This window comes from Haemaphysalis longicornis, unplaced genomic scaffold, assembly GCF_048455015.1.
Source record: "Haemaphysalis longicornis isolate Haplotype H1 unplaced genomic scaffold, Haemaphysalis longicornis Haplotype H1 scaffold_7, whole genome shotgun sequence".
Taxonomy (NCBI): domain Eukaryota; kingdom Metazoa; phylum Arthropoda; class Arachnida; order Ixodida; family Ixodidae; genus Haemaphysalis; species Haemaphysalis longicornis.
Genome location: NW_027526422.1, coordinates 69,974,639 through 69,997,819, shown reverse-complemented (window position 1 = coordinate 69,997,819; position 23,181 = coordinate 69,974,639). Strand labels below are relative to the sequence as shown.

General features: G+C 45.1%; 1 protein-coding gene across 1 annotated transcript in view; it reads left to right on the top strand.

Moving 5' to 3' along the window:
• LOC144146332 (uncharacterized) overlaps positions 1-19,310 on the top strand; it is a 50,011-nt gene extending 30,701 nt beyond the window's left edge. The window contains exons 6-8 of the mRNA XM_077678288.1: positions 9,135-9,333; positions 9,973-9,991; positions 15,834-19,310. Coding sequence (XP_077534414.1) covers positions 9,135-9,333; positions 9,973-9,991; positions 15,834-16,193 — 578 coding nt within the window. The 3' untranslated portion in view covers positions 16,194-19,310. The remainder of the gene's footprint in view (positions 1-9,134; positions 9,334-9,972; positions 9,992-15,833) is intronic.
• Positions 19,311-23,181: the final 3,871 nt, after the last annotated feature.

The window sequence follows — 23,181 nt, the reverse complement described above, 5'->3', positions numbered from 1 at the left end:
ACGGGAAGGCCTGAACCGTGTGTGTACGCAGATAATTAAGAGCGAGCTCTTTTTTGCGGAACATTACAGAGAAGGGTTTTGCAGTGCGCCAAGAGGTGCAGGACTCAGAGACAGAAAACCCATTTTTGTCATACGACGTGACCTGCCTCTGGGATGCGACTTTGGGATGACATTGTGGCTTCACCAGCCAGGTGGCCATTGCTACACTCTAGTGTGCGAAGCATAGTTGTGGATGGGACTTATGGCAGACGGCCGCGCCCTGTGGTGGTCACAACCGCTTTGCACCAAGGGTCAGCCCACCATCATAGAGTGCACATTTGAACAGGCACTGCAGCTTTGCAGGCTGATAAAAGACGCACTTGTGAAGTGGGGAAGTCACAATGCATCTCTGGATAGGTGTGCAAACATGCACTCTGTGTGTAAGTTTCTCATGTAGCTGTGATGTTGCCTTCTCTCGATAAACAGCAGTTTATACCCAGTGCTTGTCAGGAGTGCTGCATCTACAGATACTTTTAAAGGGACACTGAAGTGAATTTGTCAAGCTCCCGTTTTTGCTTGCACTGCGTAGACTGGCTCAAATTAGCACACTTTTCATCGTTAATCCGGTTGACAAATCGGTAATTATTTTACAAAGCGCGAAAGAAGAAAAACTACCATGCGCGGTTTGCGGCGGCCGCACCAACTAAGGCTGTGACGTTGAGAGGAGGGGCGCCGTGATTGGACGATGCCCAAGGTTAGCAATCACACAAGTTTTGGTTTCGGTTCTGTAAAACATAACCAATGGCGTTGTTGGATGGGCATTCTCAATATCTCAGTAATCATCGTACCACGCTTCTGCCATGTTGTCGGCTGTAAAATGCACAAGATAAGCCTCCCAGGACGGCTTGTAGTCGTAGCATTCACTAGCCGAGACCTACGCAGTGCATGAACGCCCTCCGCGTACCCGCAGACGCCCAAATGTCATGCGCTTTTCCCCCATATTTGGAGCTTGCCTCCCTCATGCCTGTATCGTAAAAAGCGTGTTCGCACCAGGCCAAGGGTCTGTTCATTCTGGCCTGTGCCCACTGCCTGCAAGCAGTCGGTGCTTATGGCAACAGCACGCCAACGAGAACTCGCTAGCGCGCCAGTGCCAGCCTGCGCGCGTTTTGTGAACTAGTTCGTGTAGCAATGCACGTCGCGGCCCAAAAAAAGGTGAACTCAATATAGAAAACATCGGCGGAAAACAAAAAAGTTAACTTACAAAAAAAAAAGCACGTACCTGCGGGGATTCGACCTCGTAACTTGCAAAACATTCGCGGCGACATACCTACGCCTCAGACCACTGAGCCACGGAACGGGACGCGGAGGCCTTGCTAATATAGGGTATATATTGTACAACCAGTTTACATTTTTATGTAGTTTTGGCATTTCAAGCAGCTTAGGTGTCTATTTGTTGTACTGCGATCGTGCAGTAAGCGTCGCCCGAGTTTCCACAGTAGCTCACGTCTAGCAATTGCATTTCGTAGACGGAAAAGCGTTCGCAGATGCGTAGTCGTGCTGCTGACCGCTGTGCTTGTTCGCCCAGCGCAAAAAAGTGCTTCCCGCGCCCTAGTTTTACGCTGTACGGTAAAAATATCAGTTGATTTTATTTCCTTAGTACCTATATTGACTTCGCTGACTCTTCTCCCGCCTTCAAGAGGCCTTATATTTTCCTACTGGCGTACCAGTCAGCGAAGCGTCGCATGTGCGCTTGGTCAGCGCTTGTGTGAAGCGACCTTGACTTGGAGCTAGATACAGTGTACAAACAAACCAAGTAAAGAAAGGCACATTCTTCCATTCACAAACGTGTCCTGGCTTCGTTTCAACTAAGCGAACGAATTGCGACCAAGCAATTTTTTTTAACCTCCTTGATTGCGACGACCCGCCGGCGGCCGGCGGACGAAACGCTGGCCCGACTGACTCTGTCAGCCGGGGAGCCGTGCAGTAGCGCAGCCGTGGCGCAGCCAATTGCCAGCTCATCCCCTCCTGACGTCACACGAAAACGCCACAGAAAATGGGCGAGCGTAAAGAGAGGAGGACAGCATTTTCGAATTAGTTTTTCTACTAAATAAAATCGCGTAAACGCGCCTAGAGTGGTCGAAACATGGCCTGGGGACTCCGGACTACAATTTGCGCTAGTAATCCCGCAATGTTTACATATCACTTCAGTGTCCCTTTAAAGGAGCCATGAAGAGAAAATACAACTTCGTTTAATTTGAAAGAACGAGGATTCAGTATCTCACTCAGCTCCATTAGAGCCACAAAAAATGTTTTTTTAACGAAAAAAAAGCAAGAAGTATTTAAAAACTTTCAAATTTTGCGCCACAGTGACGTGTTATGAGCAAGAATGACGTCATACGGGCCAACAATAAAACATAATTTTCAGTGCGTTAACTGCACGTTAGCATTCAAGTGATGCGGTAAAATGGAACTAGAGGTCCCATTACAGACGTCCAGTCATGTGTCGTCGCGACAGGTCTCTTAGGCGGCCGCCAATCGCACAAACAAGGTTCTGTGACGTCATAGAAAAGTTGCGGGAAATTGGCTAGGGGGTCGCGACTGCTTCAAACGTTTTCTTTAATATCTCCGTTATTTGTTCGAAGATTGCGATGATATTGGTATCATTGTTATCGGGACTAAGCAGTCTTTCTAATAAACCCAACTTGTATTTTGTCTTCATGGCTCCTTTAAGGGGGAATTCAAACATTCAGAGTGAGGGATCAAACAAACAAACTGCAGCTATCTGAGTAAGTTTGTTTCCCTGTCAGGAAAATGCATTGAACAAATAAGTGCAAACCATATTTAAAAGAAAATCAGCAGGTTATGACTTTGATTACGGATACCGAACACTAGTGTATGGTACTGAGCACGCTTTTCCAGTATGCTGTGTTTCCATATCTTTGATGTATGTGCTAAATGTCCAAAGTAAACTTCAGTGGTGAGATGGCATCACTATATGTCGATGTTTCTTCAATTTCTTAATATTTCTAGTTGAACCTTAAAATTCAGTGTACCATTAAATAATCAACAACCTCAGTGGCCATTTATTGATCTCTTTTAAGACATGAGTTGTCTGAAAAGAGGTAAGGACGCAATGGAGAGAAAGTGCCACTTGGTAGCTGCCTTTCTGCAACAGTGTACTTTTGCTATAAGCAGTTGTCTGCCACCCCTCAATTTAACTGACCCTACCAGTCTTCCATTTCCGCCTTCAGATCTGCTATGTTACGTGACCTCTGTGTCACAACTGTGAAGACCAAAACGCATTTAACTTCGGCTGTCTTGCTTCTTCACAAGATATATGCTGAACATTGTTTCACATGGTGCTGAAATGTACAGCTCCTGTAAATTTGTTGTTGATACAGCTTCTAATATTAAACAAGTCTTTATATTTTTTAGCATTAAACATCATGTGATGCAGTTCTGGTTTATGGAATTGTGAGCTGTTATGCTTGGAGCCCGCCAAGCCTCCACATCTAGTACACACAGATGTACTGGAAAAATATGCGTGGACATCTAATGTGGAATGAACTGACCATTTAACACCCCTCCCCGGAATTAATCTTTTAAGGTCTAGGCCATGTTGTAGGTTTTAATGGATGATTCAGGTGCCTTTTAGTATGAAAAGCATGTTCAAAAGTACTGTTTTCCTCATGCCATCCTGCCCGCCGAATTTAACATTGTCCATGATGATCCAGCGGCAAGTCAGTAGGACCAAATTTAGTGAATTGCTTATGCGTTTAATGCGTGCTTATCGTGTACTACATTTGCATGAGGAAACGCGAAATTTTGAGGGTACCTGACGATGTGAATGTGAAGGGACTATTGTGCAATAGTAGAAAATCTCCTCTCATGGCCATCATCATCTTTCCTCTTTTGCGTCGTTTTCTTCCTTTGTACAAACCTTTCGTTCAAGTCTTGTACCTGGCGACTGATGTATGCTCCCCTCTTCCCTCAACATCTAGTGGTAATTCTCCAGCTCATACGGCCTGTTAGTCCAATTGTTGTTTGAGGAGGGCGATCTGATGGGTATGTCTGTTGTTGGCTGGAATGTGGAGACCCAGAAACCAGACTAGCTTGGATGTCCGTTCTACGTTTTGGCCTTTGCTGGTGAGGTAGAGCTGTTGTAATGCAGGGTCGTGAGAATTGCCTGTCTTCATAAAAAGTAGTTCTGTCTTTTGAGGTGCACATTTGAGGCCCATTGAATACGTGTGTTCGCTAATGATGTCTGCGGCTTCTTAGAGTGTCTCTTGTAGCTTGGCCAGGGCGTCCGGTTTGAGGGTCCATAAGGTAATGCCATCTGCATAAAAGGCTACCTCGAGGTTTGGGATGTGTTGTTTCTGCAGTAGGCGGAGAAGAGAGATTAAACAAAAGTGGAGATAGGACTGCCACTTGTGGGGTGCCACAGTGATCGATCTGCAGGGTTTCCGACTCCAAGCCACCTATATTTAAACTGTGCACCCTGTTAAAAAAGGAGTGAACGTAGTTGTGGCGTGCTCACCGGAGTCAGTGATGTTGATTGTAGAAAAGATCCCCTCATGGAGCACGTTATCAAAAGGTGCCTTTCAGGTCCAGTGCCAATATACCTCTGTGATATTGCGGGTGGTCTTCTCAGATGTGTCTTAGTTGCACGAGGATGTCCTGGGCGCTAACATGTGAGTGGAAGCTACTCACGTTGTGTAGGAATTGTCCTGTTTCCCGAGAAAAATTTGAAGTCAGCCTTGGATAACTTTCTCCATCAGCATGCCCACGCAGGAAGTGAAGGACAGTGGTCGTAGGTTTTTGATGGCGAGTGGTTTCCCTGGCTTCTGATGAATGTAACACTTGAGTGTTTCCATTCTCCAGGAGTGAAACCTTGTTACCATGCTTGGTTCATGTGCGTTGGGGGGAACAGTAAAAAGCTTCTTGATAATTTTTTCTCATCCTGAAATTTTGCTTCACACAATACCCCATGTATGGTATAAGCATATATATACCATACGTATGGTATCGTATACAGACCATATGTATGGTGTCCAGTAAGACTTTAACACATAGTGGCTGAAATGCTTTTATGCAGCTCCTGTCGTAGAAACCTTCACAACTAAGTTTAGGGTGTAACAGATATTTGAAATTGTTTTGTACATCACTTTCATATATTCATGAGCTCCTGAAAAAATGTGCAGCTCCTTTATTCTTTGTCTTCTATTTTCCAACGTTACCATTTTGGTTAGTTTCTTCTTGCTGAAAATTGTCTGCTGCAGGTGAAGTAGGACGTTTTGGGGCAAGTATGCAAGCCTTGCAAATCAGTTTCAGGTGAAGTTGTTCTTTTTTGAATGCTGTCGTAACTGGTTTATGGAAAGTGCTCATTTTATCAGCCGTTTTACAAAACCGTGGCCGACTCACCTCCAGTGATGTGTGCCACTGTATGCTTGCTTGTATGTACTACGTGTCCAGCTATGAAAAAGTCCAACGGGATCAACTTCGCATGCCTGAGTACAGTGCACACGTACTTGCGCAGCCACACTGGCACGGTCGAGTCAGGGGATGCGCATGTTCTGCAGTTAGCAAAGCACCTCCAGTAATTAACACTTCACTGGCTGCCTTGCTAAACAAGAGCTTAGGAGCTTTTCGCAAAAGCTGGTATCAGAGGAGACCTTTCCTAGTCTTGTAGCAAGACGTGCCATTCCTGAACAAAGCATGATCAAGAAATTTTCAAAGCCTTTTGAGCGTAATACTTTCGAGCCAGCACAAAAGAGGAGGGCTCATCTGCATTGCAGGGCAGTGTCCAGGCATGCCAGGCTTGTGCAGAGCAGCTTGCCTGGCACCAACGAAGACACTAAGTCCTCTTTTGTGTTTGTTGTTTCCTCTTTTACGTCACGGTTTACGCGCTACTCCTGTGTCCATTGATGGACGGGCTCTCAGTGTTTTGCATCCCGTCCTGTTGCAAGACCTTCCTCCTCCCTGGGTGGCCACAGCCAGTAGCATGGTCCCCCAGCGGGTTGTTGGCTGCCAGCACTGCAGCTACGTGCACTGTGCTCGCGTGATCTTGAGAGGTGCAGGTGCAAGCACATAGGCTAGTTAGTGACCCTACCAGTGCAGCCACTGCATTAATGCCTTCGTGGAGAAGGGTCCCTTTGTGGACCCCGTGCATATCCACACGCGTACGTGAGAGGCCCTTCTGCTGCTGTGTCTGCCCCATGGGCCTCGCCCGCAGCCACAAGCGGAAGGCACATAAGGGGAGGGCACACAACCACCGTGTGTGCGCGCATACACTAGCTGTTATGATATCTGGAGGAAGCAAGGCCCTTCTTGCAAGGAAGGCCCTTTTTGTTGTGCAGCTCGCTATGAGGCTAAAAAAGAGAGAGCCCATTTTAGCCTACATAGAGACGTGGCTCCAAGCAAAAATTTTGCTGTCACACTGGGGCCTGTGCTTGCACCTGTGCCTGTCAAGATCACGCGAGCGCAGTCACGCAGTAAAGGTCACTCTGGGGCAAAAGTTTTGCCGTCACATTGGGTGACAACTGCTCCATGCTGGTGCAAGAAATGTAATTATGGGTGGGACCTGTGGCAGACATCATCTTGTGTTGGTCACAGGCGGCTTGCAGTGAGAGCCGGCCCACCTCTGCAGAGTGCCCGTTTGCAGCTTTGCAGACTGATACATCCACAAAGATGAGCCCCTCTTGAAAAAAGACAGTCACAATGCACCACGGTTCATGTGATCTATGTGCAAACTCACTCTGTGTGTGTCACTTGCTAAATTTCGCATTGTAGTGATTTTTGTGTCATTCAACAATAGTTCTTGTCCAGTGCCTGTCCCATGTGTTTCTTGTACAAACGGTCAGCATGAAACATCAAGAAAGTAAGCCCAGAGATATAATTTCACAGCTAACTACCCTAAAAAAGTTGTTTCTACTATTGGCAAGCATTGCATGAGCGGGCGCTAACCATAATGGAAAAAGAAGTGATGGATGGGCATGCTGCTGATATTAAGCAGTGGTCGTATACATCAGTAAAGTCATGGTGCCCCTCGTACTTTTCATGATTTGCTTCTACTTCTTTGATATAGCAAAAATAATCCAAGAGTATCAGTGTGAATGCCACTGTAGCAGTAGTGGTAGTTGTAAGTGATCATTGCTGGCGCCCTCTTGGGCTAGCATAGAACTGCCAATAGCTGCTCTACCTAAGCGACACCATATCATATCAACGACAAAGAAAGTCGCGACTCATCACTTACGTTTTTCTTTGTTCAACAAATTGCCAACCTCAAAAATAGAGTTTTGCTCATTTCAGGCACAAAATATCTACAAAGAGTAAAGGAGACAGGCTTTGTGGGTGCTACCCACCTGACACAAAGTCATCGTTGTGGTAAAAATTTGTCCTCCCCTTGTTTGAAAAACCCCTCGCGTCTTCCATTTCCACCTCCATATCGTCATGTTATGCAACCTCTGCTTCACAAACGCAATGACGTCAGAGCATTGAACTTCAGCTGGCTTGCTTCTCCGAAAGACGTCTGTGCTCCAAATGTGCAGGCGTGAGGCAAGCACTCTTCATGAAGAAAATCTGTGTTAATACAGCTTCTAGGAGGATTAATATAACAGTTGCATTTCTTGCAGTAACCTGAGGCCGCATGCTGTTCTGATTAATAAGAGTGCGAGCTGTTACGCTTGGAACCTGCCAAGTCTCCCTGTCTAACACTCATGAACATGCATACTTCAAAAACGCGCACATTGCAGTTTACTGTGGAATGGGCTGGTTTAAACACGACATTTGTTACCCGATTTCTCTTCAAAGTTTTTCAAGTGGATTATCGTGTGCTGTTCCCATGGCAACATTATACACTTACTCGGCTAGGAAGATTGCATGCTGTGTAAAATTGTCATTTTTTGTCAGAAAATGCGCTTGTCCTATAACTGAGTCACCTGAAAAATGTACTTCCACATTGATTCGAATTAGCGCCATCCCAGATAAGCCCTACCTCATTGTTAGAAGCCACACGAGGACAAGAAATACCATCTGAATATGCAAGCTTGTGTGCATTGACTCTTTCACGTGGACGTATTCTTCGGTTGTAACTATGGGTCGGATTTGTTTGGTCATGGTTGCGGGCTGAGTTCTCTGGCACTGGGTGGTATCTTTAAAAAAAGTAGTGAACCTGTGCCCAAATAAATACAATATTTCTTTTGAGATTCTAATCTTTTGGGTCAGTAAACAACCCACAATAGTTATCATGGAGCAAAACTGTTGCATTGCTTTTTTGTCATTCTTTTTCCGTCATGTTGTTAAAGCAGTTAATGCCTGTTGTGGGAGGTTATTCTGAATAGTAGTAGACAGCGAACCGCAACTGTTTTAACTTGATCCTATGGCATGCGTTGCAATTGAGGATTGGTGCACAAAAAGGCAACTGCTTATTTTTCTTTTCTGCTACTCAACGTTGTCTGAGGCTGTCGGTTAATCTGAAAGCTGGGCATGTCATGTATGCTGAACATAGTGAACATTGGCAGGTGCTTTGTCTAGTGTAACTAGTAGAGCGGCCATGCTGTGCTCAGTTACGTTGCAGACTATATTTTCTAAGTCCTTCGAACTGTTTTTTTTTTCTGGATTGATGGGGCCCGTCTGGTTGAACTGATTACCAGTGTGGTGGGTGACGTTTTTTGGGACACCAGCAGTGTGGTTAAAAAAAATCAAGAATTTGACAAACTGGAGAAAGGCTTGACAGCTTTCAGGACTAAGCACTATATCAGAGAAGATTGTTTTCTTACAAGAGCACTAAATGTGGCATTCCTGAGCAAGCTGTGATTCCGAATTTTCTGAAGCCTTGCAAGGAGCAAGAGCTGAGCAGTAAGAAAGAAGGGCTCATGTGCTTTGTTCGACAGACCCAGGTGCATCGGGTGCACAGAGCGACTTTCCTCACACCAGTGGAGAACCATCCTCCTCCTTCATATTGTTTTTTATCCTTTCCCCTTCTGCCTGTCTGCTGGTGTACTGCCACCACGTGTGCTGCTAGAAGAGCTGTTTTTTCCTCCCCCAGTTGCAGGCCCTTCCCCCTCTTCTCCCTCCATGGGTGCCTGCAGGCTGCAGCAGCAGTGCGGCCCTCACCTAGGTTGCCAGCAGAGCAGCTACACCGCGCCATCCCTGAGCAAGCTGGAGACCTACGACTGCACACACGGGTGAGCGCCCCTACCAGTGCAACCACTGCAGCAAAGCCTTCATGAAGAAGGGCTACCTGGTTGGCCACCTGTGCATCCACACCGGCAAGCGTCCCTTCTGGTGTCACCTGTGCTCCGGTGCCTTTGCCCAGAAGAGTACCCTAGACAGGCCACGTGTGCACCCACACGGGTGAGAGGCCCATTTGTTGCCGCTTCTGCCCCCGCGGCCTTCGCACACCGCCTCCAAGGGAAAGCGCACGAGGAGGAGCACAGCCACCCTGTGTGTCGTGTGTGAACACTCGACCAATGTGACTGGAGGAGAGCAAGGTCTCTCTGGCAATTGTTACGATGAAGAGCATGCCAAGAGTTTGGGGGCTCCTAGAGAGAGAGAGAGAAAACATTTTATTGAGCATCTCCTTAGGTCAGAGGATACTCATGGCCACAGGCATGATCCGAGCGGCGACGTCGGTAGCTAGGGTGACCAGGGTGGTTTGCACGCCTGGGTCCGAGCTACGCAGTGCCTCCTCCCACTTCTCGGATGTGATGAAGGGAAAGCTATTTTGAGGGCAGGCCCATATGTGAGGTAGATTGGCTGGGGCGCCGCATAGGGGGCAATCAGGTGTGGGGTATGTTGACGGGTGAATGTGTAGCCTTGCAGGGTTTGGGAACATGTTTGTCTGTAGGAGGCGTCAGACATGGGCTTGCTCGTTAGTTAGGTTTTTTTCCGCCGGAGGGTAGACCCGGCGGCAGAGGCGGTAGTGTTGCGTGATGTCATTGTAAGACACTAGTCTGTCCCGTGTAGATCTGGCTCTCCGTGGTTTGGATACAGGCTAGCTCCAGCCCGGATGGTGAGGCCGTGGGCCATTTCGTGAGCTGCCTCGTTTCCGTTGAAGCTTGAGTGCGCCGGTGTCCAGACAAGTTCTACGGGGGACAAGGGGGGATTTCTGTTCAAAATTCTGAGTGCTGCTTTGGAGATTAAGCCAGCAGCAAAATTTTGAATTGCGGTTTTAGAATCTGAGATTACTGTGGTTGAGGTGGGTTGCAGTGAAAGTGCTATGGCTATTGCCGCCTCTTCCGCTGTCTCAGGACTGAGGTTCTTGAGAGTAGCAGTGTCTAAAGGGGACCCTCCGGCGTTTACTGCGGCGATCACGTAGGCATTGTGGTGTCTATACTCAGCTGCATCAACATACACATGTTGGGCTTACTTCCTAATTTTGTCTGAAGAGCTAGAGCTCTTTTTTCCCGTTGCTCTACGTGGTGTACGGGATGCATGTTTTTTGGGATTGGCCTAATGATCAGGCTTGCGTGCGTGTCATGCGGTATCGGGAGTGCACCAGTTTGTTTGCGGGATGTTTGATACCTAAGTTATACAGGATGTGTGCTCCTGTAGGGGATTTGGATAATCGGCCGTATTGATTTAACAAGTGGGCTTCAGGGCTCCTAGAGAGGGGCTATTTCGTTGCAGAATGAAACCTGGCTAAGCGAAAATTTCTTGTTCATCATCACATCCTAGCCTCCCAAGTGGACTGTGTGCCACATCATGCATGTGGAGCATGCATGATGTGGCGCTCGTGAAGAGACCAGTGCAGCACTTGGAGTCGCCGCTTGGCGATAGTATGAAAATAGGCCTATCGACTCCAACAACTTAAAAAGAGAGACAGAGAGAGCAATCTTTAAAGAATTCTGGTAATGTCAGCCGGGCCAAAATGGCTAGCTTGCTATGCCAGATGTATGTGGTGACAATGAAAAAGGTGATGGGGATAATGTTTGAAAAAGTTGATGTGCATGAATGCAATCAGTCATTTACAGTAACTTGTCAAGACCTATCTGTTGCAGGTCAAAGCTTGCGTGGCCCATGAAGCACGTTTGGGACATGTCCATGGACCTAAGACGCCCTTCAGTACAACCTTAACGGTGTTTTTTGATGATTGGCAGCCGCTTGAAAGCAGATCGGAAGGAGCATCACTGTGCCTGACTCTGAACCGCTTGTATAGAGGCCAGCCATTGACCACTTGCTTTACCGATAGTAATCAGTAGATCAACTGAAATGTGTAAGTGTGCTGTTTGACATGAAGATGCAATACAGACAGGAAAAACAAGAACAGACGAAGTAAAAGGCTTCACCTCATCTGCTTTTGTTCCCCCCTTGTCTTGCATCATCATGTCGAACAGCACACTTCGATAAAAGATCAGTAAACAACTATCCCAGTGCCAAACCTCGCAGTAGATCCAGTGCTTTTCTCTAAGCTGTGCCTGTGTGTCTCCCACGGCTTCATGTAGAACTTCACCATGGGATCTAGCCACTATTAGAGATAAAATAAGTGTTTTGCTATCAATATTATTGACTGCTTCTGCATTTCTGCACCTTCAAACCATGCTATAGGCATCTGCCTACTGGAATGATACCGCCAGCAACCAAGTAAGTATTTAGGTCAGCTGTGCTTGAACGGCCAAGACCGTCTGCAGCCTATTCTTTGCCAATAGGCAAGTTCTGAATCCTTTCATTTGCTGCAAACCTCCCTGTATGAAACCGAGCTTCTGCACCATCTGTTTTGGCGGAATTTGAAGAACTTCTGAAGCCTTGTAATTGCTATCTCGATGTTGCCTGAAACCTAAATCTCAGATTTCCACAGTAGTGCCACTTCTTATCTTCCATGCCGGAAGGAGTTGTTTTTCTGGGTGTTCTGTTCCACTGCATTCTGTGCGCTACATCCGCTTGATGGGTCTAAAAATGTTGTTTTCGACATTCCATAAAAGAGCAAAAGATCCGGACGAGTTTTGTTGTGTTGATTTTTAAAACGCAGAACATCGCACAGCTGCTTGTTGCAATTGTGACTTGTTGGAAGCAAAACGGCTTTAACTATCCATGGTAATGCACACCTGGCTAGAGATGTAAGTGTTTATGAAATTTTGAGGGGCATAAAAAAACAAGCTTTTTCGCGTTTTCTTTTCAGAAAGATTAAAAAACCATTCCGCACAGATTTGTAAAATTCTAGGTACTTCTTGAGGCGGTAGGCTTAGATGTCTCATCAAACGTGAACTCTGACTGTAGTTGCCGGCGACTACATGAATTAAACCAAATAATGATATTGTAAATAGAAAAGTAAATAAAGTGTACATAGAAACCTATTTGTGTCCGAATGGGATTGGAACCCGGGTAGCCAAAAGCCGCTGCCAAATGTGGTAACTACAGCACTGATCCTGTACCACACGATGATGCAACGGAATTATCCAGAGGCATGTCGCATGACATGTGAACGTGGGGGCACCGCAAACAGGATGCAGCAGTGTTTTCAATGATTGCTGGCTATCGCCTTGAAATAGCTTAAAGGGGATATGCAGACAAAATACAAGTTTGATGTATTCGAAAAATTTTGTGTTTGTAGTGCCCCCCAGTGCTTGTCTGGAAGCAAACAATGCTTTTTCACGGAGAAATTAATCAATTTAAGATAAAATTTTGATTCTCCGGCCAAATCGTGTTTTCGTTGCGTCTGCAATGACATCACAAGAGCAGGTCTTCAAGCTCAACATAGCGGGCTGTGGAGCCTTGTTTACCGTTAGTCAACCTAGATGGCGCCACCATACCACAGCGGGACGTTTTCTGCCATTGCTTTGTCATTGACCGTATTTGTACCTGGCTTATTTTCGTTAAGGTAGAAAATAATCCTTTTGTGAAACATTGTGTTTGCTTAACAAATATGGTCACGTAAGACCCCGTCGCTTAAGTTAATTGCCAATTGTCATCTGAGACAACCCCAAAGCGCCACAGTGCTGTGCAGCTAAAACAAGCATAATGCCCGCAGTACCAACAGCAGTACGCATCAATACTTCTATGTTTACGGGTGCTTTCGTAACTTCCACTGTTTAGTCTAACATCCTTACTGCTATAAAAAGGATGTGCCCTAAATGTAAGCGCAAATAGCTTGTCCGTAAAGCTGATAAGCTCTGACTAATTTGCGTTTGCTTGTGCCGGCCTCAGGCAATCACAGAGCTGGCACATGACATCATAGGATCTGTTGCGGGAAAGCAGCTAGTGGGTCACATGGCCATTCTGTTTTTTCCTAATTATGTAGCTTGTTTGAGCGAAGTTCACATGAAAAGTGGTGTCTGTATTATTTCAACAAGGCAATCTTTCGAATGAACCGAACTCGTGTTCTGTCTGCATGGTCTCTTTAGGAAACCTAAACGCCTGATGAATTTTGCACTTACACTAAAAAACATAATTGTTACATGCTGTATCACAACAGTCCTAGCAGAGCTACCACTCTCAAAATCTGCGCACGATTTCATGCCAAATCATCAATTTCAGAAACCATTTTCCTCTCTGCCGATTGGTCGCATCACTACGAATGTCACTGGCGAAGCTCAGTGTGTTTTTCATTGTTACCATTGTTGAAAAAAACCTGTTTTTTCGTAATGCTTTCTGCTGTATTTTTTTCAAACGTTCACATCTGTACCCCTGGCCCACCTTGCAGCTTGTAGAATAAGCTCCGTGTCTCCGCAAAAAACTGAAGCAACTTGGTATGTGTTGCTTCATATTTGCAGGAATCAATCTCATCAACAAGCTCCTGATCTGCTGGTACGGAAGTATCCACCATCTGCATTTTGACGTGGCCACGATTTTCAAGTTCATTATGCCTGACCGAGCTGTCAAATCGTGTCCTCCCCATGTTCACATTCAGTCCTACCAAGTGCCTGAGCTTAGCCGCACCATCTTCTGAGAAGATATGTGCAACCTGTTGAACCTTGGAATGTAGTTTTTGCATCACAAGTGAAGGTTTTAGAAACATGTGGTTGCGATATTAAGTTATGCATGTCTTTGTTGCCACCTTCATCAGTGCTGGAGCTTGTTGCTCATTTGTTACAGATTGCTCTGTTGCTTCCCATTCTTGTATTCTTTTTCAGTGCCTTTGATTTGCCAGCTGAGGATTCTGTCCTCTTGCAAAAGTCTGGTATGCTCAGCCATTTAACGAAGCACTTGGGGGTGTAGGAAGAATGCCATGTGTCAATGGAGTTTGTTGTTGTACTGGTAGGGATACTTAATTTTCCATAGTGGCATATTTCTCCAGTATTTGCTGCTCCACAAAGCTGTGTCATATGCTTGCGTCTAGTAAATTTTACATTTTGTAGCATAAAAGGACAGATAAATTGGTTGTCGACACCGGTAGTTCTGAATTTTTAAGATAGGCCTTAAGTGTTTATGCCCAGTTTACTCACATTTTTAATGAGAAAAGCAGGTAGAAAGTGTGATCTGCCGTATACCACTCTGCCTGCTACTTTGTTTATGTCGGCTATAGTAACATACTGGCAAGCGGCCAGGGATAAATTTAATAGATTACTAGCCTGTTTAACATCCGACGGACTAACACAAAATTACGAGGACACCTTATGATACAGTGAACACGAATGCATTAATGTGCCATTGCCAACCGTGCCCACTGATTATCATTTCCCCCTTGCGTCTTTCTCTTTTCTAATGTTTGCTCTGGTCATTCGGGATAGTACCATGTTATTGCAGGTTGCACTAGAGAACATGAAAGCCGGCATTTTGTAGAAATGCACATTTTTACTTCTTTGATTGCTAGTTGTATAATTAGCATGCCTAAACTACAGATGTAGGCCTCGGTACAAGTCTCTAACGTGCACTTCGAAGTCAAAGGCCACATCACATTCAGCGTGTACGCCTTGAGTTTGCTGGAGCCATTGAGCCACTGAAGTGCTTGGGATGCCTGCTCGTCTTCATTTCAGAGTTTGATTTGTGTTTGATTTGTACCCTCATCCAATTTTTTTTTAACTCAATTGCTTTACCTTGTTCACGGGGTTTATTTGAAAAATATGAATTAAGTTTAAGCAATCCTTCACTTTTTTGTGTTCTTCAAGATGTTGGATCCTTCGTTGTGTGTGTGAACTGTCCGTCAGCCATGTTTTGCACTATCTCTTCGCCACAATGACGCTAGGTTTTTGACCTACTCATTTGACTACTGCGTTTGTATTAAACAGTTCGTACTAACAAACAAGCAAAAAGCTAGAGTTTTTCAGGCTGGGGGCATAAAAATAGACTGCAAACTACTATGGCGTCATTACATGAGTTTGATTTGGCTTGGTGTATAAGGTTTTCTGTTCTACTGCGTGATACCAATAATTTGAGACTGGAGTTCCCAGTACCGAAAAAAATCATTGAAAGATAAAAGAAGTCTCAGGGCCTTCATATTTTGATACGAAGGTTTGTATAGTCCTTAGAAAGTTGTCTCCCCAGCCATGAACTTCTGTTCATAGGTGAAGCCGACTTCAAGAGGATTCGAGTGAACTTGGTCTGGCTTTTTCATATTGTGCTGTACAATGAAACATTGCCATTTACAGAGGGATTCGAGCCATTACAGAAAATGGCTCTAACTCATGTCTGAAAAGAATTAGTGCCAATTAGCCACTTGGAAGACTTTACCATTACTCTGAGTTTCATTTACATGTCATAATTAGTTAACAGGTAAGTTGTAAGTGCTGGAGAATTACTGCGTGCTGTCAATACATGGCGTGCTGCCAATAGTACAGAGCGAGTGTGGTTGTAGAAAATTGCTGTAACTTATTTCACCGGAACTACGTGTAAACGAATTATATGAGAATTAGCTACTAAGACTAGGCAAAGGTTCTGCACCACAGCTTCGCCCATCATCCTTCTTCACAGAGTTGTAGGGCACTGATTTTTATCCCCTCCTCTCTTTCCGTCTTGCAGGCCCTTCTGTCTCATTGAGTGACCGCAGAGTGCAGCACATCCCCAAGCCGAACCGCTTTCTCCTGCACTGCCAGCAGTGCAGCTTCACAACAGGCTACCGGAGCAACTTGAAGGTCCACCAGCGCACACATACGGGCGAGCGCCCCTACCAGTGCAGCTACTGCAGCAAGGCCTTTGTGCAGAAATCCCACCTGGTCGTGCACCTCCGCATCCACACGGGCGAGCTTCCCTTCTGCTGCCACCTGTGCCCCGCAACCTTTGCACAGAGTGCCGCCTTGAACCACCACATGCACACGCACACGCGTGAGCGTCCCTACTAGTGCCACCTGTACCCCAGCTCCTTCACCCAGAAGAGCACACTGGACAACCACGTGTTCACCCATACTGCTGGCATTTTTTTCGCTGACTCGTCTGCCCCATGAGCTTCACTTGTCATCTCCACCACAGTATGAAGAGGAGGAAGCTCCACACTGGGGTAGGAAGTGTGATTGTTGTTGCGACCTGTCCACACAGGTCTCAACAACAATGGCACTTCAACCAAACTTCAACAATCTCACCAAAAACCGAACGCCATCTTGCATTGGTCTAAGTGACCCCTTTACAGTGCCCATTTGCGGACTGACACAATTAAAAATACACACCTCCATGGCAAAGGAGCGATCACAATGCATCACCACTGATGCACATGCAAATGCCCGTGCTGTTTGCATGTCTCCTGTGCAATATTTTATTCCTAGATAGGTGTAAGCCTCACATTCCGGTGCAATGTAAAACATTTTTCCAAGCTTTCTTAAGCGTGCTAAAATTATTCCTGTTTTTAAGAAAGGAGACAAGCACCTAATATCTAACTACCGGCCTATTTCTATCCTTTCTTCTCTTAGTAAAGTAATCGAAAAGTTGTTTGCTAATCGACTAAATAACTATCTAACTAAATTCAACATTCTTAGGCCCTATCAATTTGGTTTTCGTTCTGGAAGTTCGACTAATCTTGCACTTTTGTCTTTAACCGATTTTATTAAAAAATCGTTCGACTTAGGTATGTTTGTTGGATCTGTTTTTTTAGATTTTACTAAAGCTTTTGACACTATTAATCATGATATTCTGTTTCACAAACTTGAATCCTATGGATTAACCGGACCAGCTTTAAATTTCCTAAAGAATTTTCTTATTAACAGGGAAGGTAGTGTTTGGATTAATAATGCATATTCTATGACTAAAACGATTAATCAAGGTGTGCCACAAGGTTCTGTTTTAGGTCCTTTATTGTTTATTAACTATATTAATGACCTTGCTGATTCCATTAATGCCTCACACTGTGTTCTATATGCTGACGACACCACAGTATCTTCGGCTGATAAATCTTTGTCCAATCTTACGTCTAGCCTAAATATTGTTTTGGCTAAAGTAACTAATTGGTGCCTCATCAACCACCTACTAATCAATCCATCAAAAACTAAATTTATGATTTTTAGACCACCCCAGAAGCGCCTATCATATATTCCAACCATTTCTCTCTGTTCGAGTACCATAACCCCATGTGACAGCGTCCTTTTTCTTGGAGTGTTCATCGACTCGCATCTGAAATTTCATAAACACATTGATCACCTTCGAAATAAGACTGCTTTTGGCATTCGAGCTCTGATAAAATCCCGCCCATTTTTTTCACGCCAAGCCCTTATGTCTCTTTATTTTGCTTGCGTTCATAGTCATATCACATATGGTATTGTTGCATGGGGTAACACTTATGATTGTCATCTGGCACCATTACAACATATTCAAAATCAGGCTCTTCGTATCATTACTAACAGCTCATTTCGTGCTAACGCCTGTATTTTGCTTCAACAGAATAATGTCTTATCGGTCAAAAATTTATTCTATTACAACATAGCCACGTTTTTGTTTCAGCTGCGTGTTAATAATTTATCGTACCAATTTATTGACAGGCAACTATTACAAAATAACAACTCCACCAGATTTGCAGCCAACGAAAATTATTTATTACCCATTGTCCATACTAACTATGGTCAGATGACATCCGCTTTTTCAGCTATCTCATTCTGGAATAGTCTTTCGGTCGAACTAAAATCTTCATCATCATTCTTTTCCTTCAAACACTTGCTAAAAACGTTTTTGTTGAATCAATGAATGTATTGTTTTTATAATCTGAATTGCTATGTTACTGTTCATTTCGTTGCCCAAGTTTTTAGTTCAGCTTGATTGTAGTTGTAATGCAAGTGTATACTTAATGTTTTTTTTTTTTTGTTGTCAACCTTTTTTACCTTTTTTCTTTGTTTGAATTAGTATTGTAATAGCAATATGCGACGTGTATTTTTTTTTGCATTTTTGTTTAACTGGTTTCGTCACTTTTTCTTACTCTATTTTAGCGCTGCCTAAGCTGTGTTCATTGCGTTTAGTTACTGTTCTTTTTTGATTTTGCTGCTTTCTGTGTATTCTTCATTTTGTATTAATTAATCAAGGGTCCCGTTGCAGTCTGTTGACTATGGGACCCTTGTCTGTATACTAATTTGTATGTATTTCTCACCGTTTGGAATAATAAACAACAACAACAACAACATTAACGTGTTTATATGCAGTGCCCACATATAAACCATCTTAAAAGATTCCACATAATTTTTACTTACGAAAAGAATGCACAAATTGAGCTGAGAACATTTTACTGTCATAAAAGTTAAGGGTCCTGAAAATAAAATAAGCATTTCTGAGGCTCGAACCCTGGTCGTTCATTCCACTGGTCGTATGTTCCGAAATCCACGGTTCTACACATAGCCCATCGAGACAGAACACCAGAGTTCTTTGAGCAGTTGCATAAAGAAATAGAAGGTGTGCTCCAAGCGAAGCTGCAGTTGGTGTTGCGTGCGCACAGAAAATGCCGGGCTTCTACCCAGAAGGGAAACGAATCCCGCGTCGCTCGTGCAATGCCTTGTTAGTAAACGGCAGCTGATGTCCAGTGCTTGTCCCGTGTGCTTCTTGTAGGGATTTTGGGGGCATCTAGAGGTAGACTTTGCACAAGAACACACACTTCAGAAAAGGAAACGGGCAACACATGTCCGCGGTTAAAAACAGCGTATTCGGACCTAGGGGACCATTTCTGCGCATGTCACTATTACCGAAAGTCCAGGAAAACCACGTGCTTGTACCGGAACAGGAATGTACAAGCTCAGGAGATCATGGAAGTGTCGCATGTATGTGATAGGGGCACTGACGCTTATGTAAGCTAGCTGTTGGTGGCCCTCAAGGAGAGGGAAAAGCGAACTCTTTCTGCTTCGTGGTCGGGCACACAATGATGATCTGGGCAATGGAGGAAGAGTTAGGAGAGGGGAGTGTTCACACTTGGTTTTTGTGTGCGTGCGTGTTGTTCGTTTCAATAAAAATTGTAGTTGATAGTCTGCATTTGTGTTGTCCGTTTCCTTTTCTAAGATGTGTGTTTTTGCAATTTTTTTCTTACTATAAACCGACATCAACTTGTTCAAATTTGTCATTCTTTTTATGCATCAAGAGACATCGACACAGTAAATAAAGACAAACATACTGACGGCCGACTACACACCATAATTTATTTCCACTATTCGCAAATGTATTGCAGAAGCCTGAGCTAACCATGATGAAAAAAAGGAGGTGGCGGTTGCGTGCGACACTGATGCCAAGCTCGGGTTGTGTACACCAGTAGTGATAAATTGGCAAAATGGCAAAAGTACACTTCAGCTGGCATTTGGCAACAGTGTATGTCTGTGTAGTGTTAGTGAGGCAGGAGGGATAAACGTCTTTGTGGAGCAGTCGGCCCTGAGGAAGAGTCAAGATTCCGTGATCCTTTGAGACCATCCAGCTTCTTGGGCTCTCTTCACCTGCCAAAGCTGGTCATCGGGGTCTGAGCTGCTCTTCCCCTACCAGTGTTCACGGGAGGGGAAGAGCAACTAATGTTGATGGGAGTTCTGGTTACAGCACATGATATGGTGCAGGGTGTCCGGAGCCTCGACATTGTGACAAGTAGAGGGTGGGGGCGAGAATGTGGGCTCTAGCGGGCTGGAGAAAGGTGTTGGTTTGGATGCCTCGGAGGTGATGTCCTTGTTCCGTAGTGAAGTTTGTATGCGCAGGGGGACATGTTTCTTCCTTACCGTAATGGTGGGTGATTGCAAGAAAGGACAAAGGCAAACATACCTACCATTGCTCCCTGAGTGCTTGGCTTGCCCGCTGGGTCAACTCTGGTTTGTAGCTTAGGTGGGCAGCTTCGAGACAAGGTGGAATGGGCTGGAGCCCAAATAATCCTTATGGGACGTTGGGGAGGAGGATGCTGGAGAATGTTTCTGGCAGATTGTGGTATGAAACGGCTGGAGAAGCAGCTTCTATACGCTTGTTGGCCATCTGTCATCATCATTTTTGCAGAGGTTTGTGCGACGGCTAGGGAGATCGCCGCTTCCCCCCGTAGGGAGTGGACAGTGGGAATTGAGCATGTTAGCAGGGGGTTTGGGTAACTCGCCAATGGCTCCCAGTCATCACTTATTCGCAAAACCTTAAAACTTTTGTACAAGGGATGACGAACCAACAATCTCAATGTCCGAGAGTAGTTCTGTTTTGGCTCGGAATGCCTGGAAAGTATAAAAAAACAAAGGAACTCTTGCTATGGGCCTCCCATAGTCACACCATGTGGACCTTCTCTCAACCCACACGTTCCTGAGCCAACTTGCTTAATTTCTTTGTTTTTTTCTCGGCGTGCTCACAGCTGCACATTATTAAAATTACGTGTACAAGGACCACACGAGATGTACTAGACATCATGCTGTTTACCGACAGAAGCTTACCACCATCCCAGGGGGAAATTACATGAGAGGCATACAGTCCGCATTCTTGCATGCATGATGGAAACAGATAGAAGTTTTTTGCTTATGTCGGTCTTAAAAGCTAGAGTGCACATGTATTCAAGTGGGCACTATAAGGTGGTGGGCCAGCCCGGGCCTTGGTGCAAGCCACAGTACCAACACAGGATGCCACTGTCTGCCACGGGTCCCATCCACAACTAGACTTTCTGGGCTAGCACCGAGCAATTGTCCCGAGGCTCAGGAAATTCAATTTCATTCAGTTATTTTGCATCAAGTAAATGCAGGATGCTGGAGGCCTGCACAAAAAGACGACGAGATGTCAGCTCGATGGAGCCACAGGCCCCCACACTGGCCGCTGGAACAACATTTACAAAAAGATGTAACGTGAGCTCTAACCATTCTGCTGTTTGTTGCTGCGATTGAGCTCATTGTAAAACACGAAGATACAGTAACGCGAGAACAAAAAAAAATGTAGGCACAATGATTATATGAAGAGCATCAAACACAACAAAGAAAAATATATTTGCCACAATCATCACTGGTAAGCTAAGTAAGCTTTTAAAAAAACAAAAGAACCAAGCACAACAACAGAAAAAAAGGCTCCCAGGGAGACAAAGGAACTCGCAGGTTCCTAATGTTCATGCCTTCTAATGCAATCTTTCTATAACGAAATGTGTACCGAATTCTTGGTAGCCGATTTTACAGCATTTGTGATCTGTAAGATTTTTCTGTATGTCAGAACACTCCAGTGTTCTATATAATGTCACGTGTTGCACAGGGTATCATTTAAACTTGTCAACCTTTTAAGCAGAGATCCACCCTTTTATACTTCCTGTTTTAAACCTTACAAAGATGGTAGTTGAACATTGTGGTTACCAGCATTACATTGTACTTTTGTAGTAAATGTTGCGCGTGCGCGATGAAAAGGGATGTTTCTGAGAATTTAATTACCTTTTTCAGTAGACGGTGAATTTTTTTGCAAGTTTTCCTGAGTGATTAGCCACACAACAAATGGCAGTAGTTTAGCCTAGAAAACAAGATGTTATATATGAGCAAAATAATTTTATAATTTTAAGTGGTGGTATATGTGCCCAATCTAGCTTTAAACCATTTTTCTTCGTCAATGCTTACAGTCTCTGCAAAGTTGAATTTGCATTTCCAATTAATTCGTGCACCAATTTGCCTTGGAGGAACATACTCATATCATCGGCACAAACAATATTAGCACGACGATATGCAAATATCATTTACGTAGATTTAAATAGTAAGGGTCCATGAATTCTGCCCTGCAGTACCCCAGATTTACTTGAGGAACGTCTGACAAAAAGCCATCCAAGGCTTCGATTTTATAGTGTTCTTTCAGATAAAATATCATTAAAAAGGCTGGCACACCAAGTATTCCACATCGCTCTACCTCCCGTACCACTAAATTGCTGTGGATATGGTGTCGTCAATACGTGACTGCGTACATGGGAATTTTTGCTCAGAGCCAGGTCTTGTAGTAAATTGTGCTCTGAGCCCCCACCTCAAGGCTTGTTGCACAAACCTGCTGTGTAACGATCTGCAAGATAGGCCTTGCTTCCTTCGACTTCACTGGAGTGAGCGACTGCGCACACACGACTCGGCCCCTCTCCTCCTGCACCACTGGTGGTGGTTGTGCGCTTCCTTCTTGTGCATCATCTGCTGGAGGCGGCGCAGGAGGGACAAGGGGGAGAAGCGGCAAAAGAAGGGCCTCTCACTTGTGTATGTGTGAATGTGGCTGTCCAGTCTTCTGGGCGAAGGCCTTAATGCGTATACGGCACCGTTAGTGACAGTCGCCCGTATGGATGTGCAGGTCTAGCATGTTCCTCCGGGTGAAGGCCCTGGGGCACAGGTGGCACCAGTACAGACGCTCACCCGTGTGGATGCGCATGCGGGTCACCAGGTTGCTTTTCTGCACAAAGGCCTTGCCGCAGTTGCTGCAGTGCTGGGGGCACTCACCCGTGTGTATGCGCTGGTACCTTTTCAGCAGACTCGGGTGCGGTGCTGTCAAGACGCAAGCAAAGGGAACCGAGGCAGACGATTAAGCGGAAAAAACGTCCAGCTGTGGCTGTGCACAGGTCTGGCCAGGTTGCTTTTTTGAGCGAAGGTGCTGGGGCACAGTGGCAATGGATGGGACGCTCGCCAATGTGGATGCGAAGGTGGTTCTTATGATGTCTCGGGTGCAGTGTCACAGCAGTGCAGCTGCAACCAAACGAGCAGTGGGAGGGCCATACTGCTGCCCGCACAAATTCGAGGAGGGTAGGGCCTGCAACGAACAGCAAGTAGAGAGGGAAACACTGAGAACACTTCTAGCACGGTGCACCAGCAGCGATGAGGAAGGAAGCTTGTCCTCAAAGAGCAAAACGTGAGGGCCCCGAGGTGGTTGGGTAGTGCAAAGCATTTTAAGGTTCAAACAGGAACATTCCAGGAATGAATGAACACACATACACAG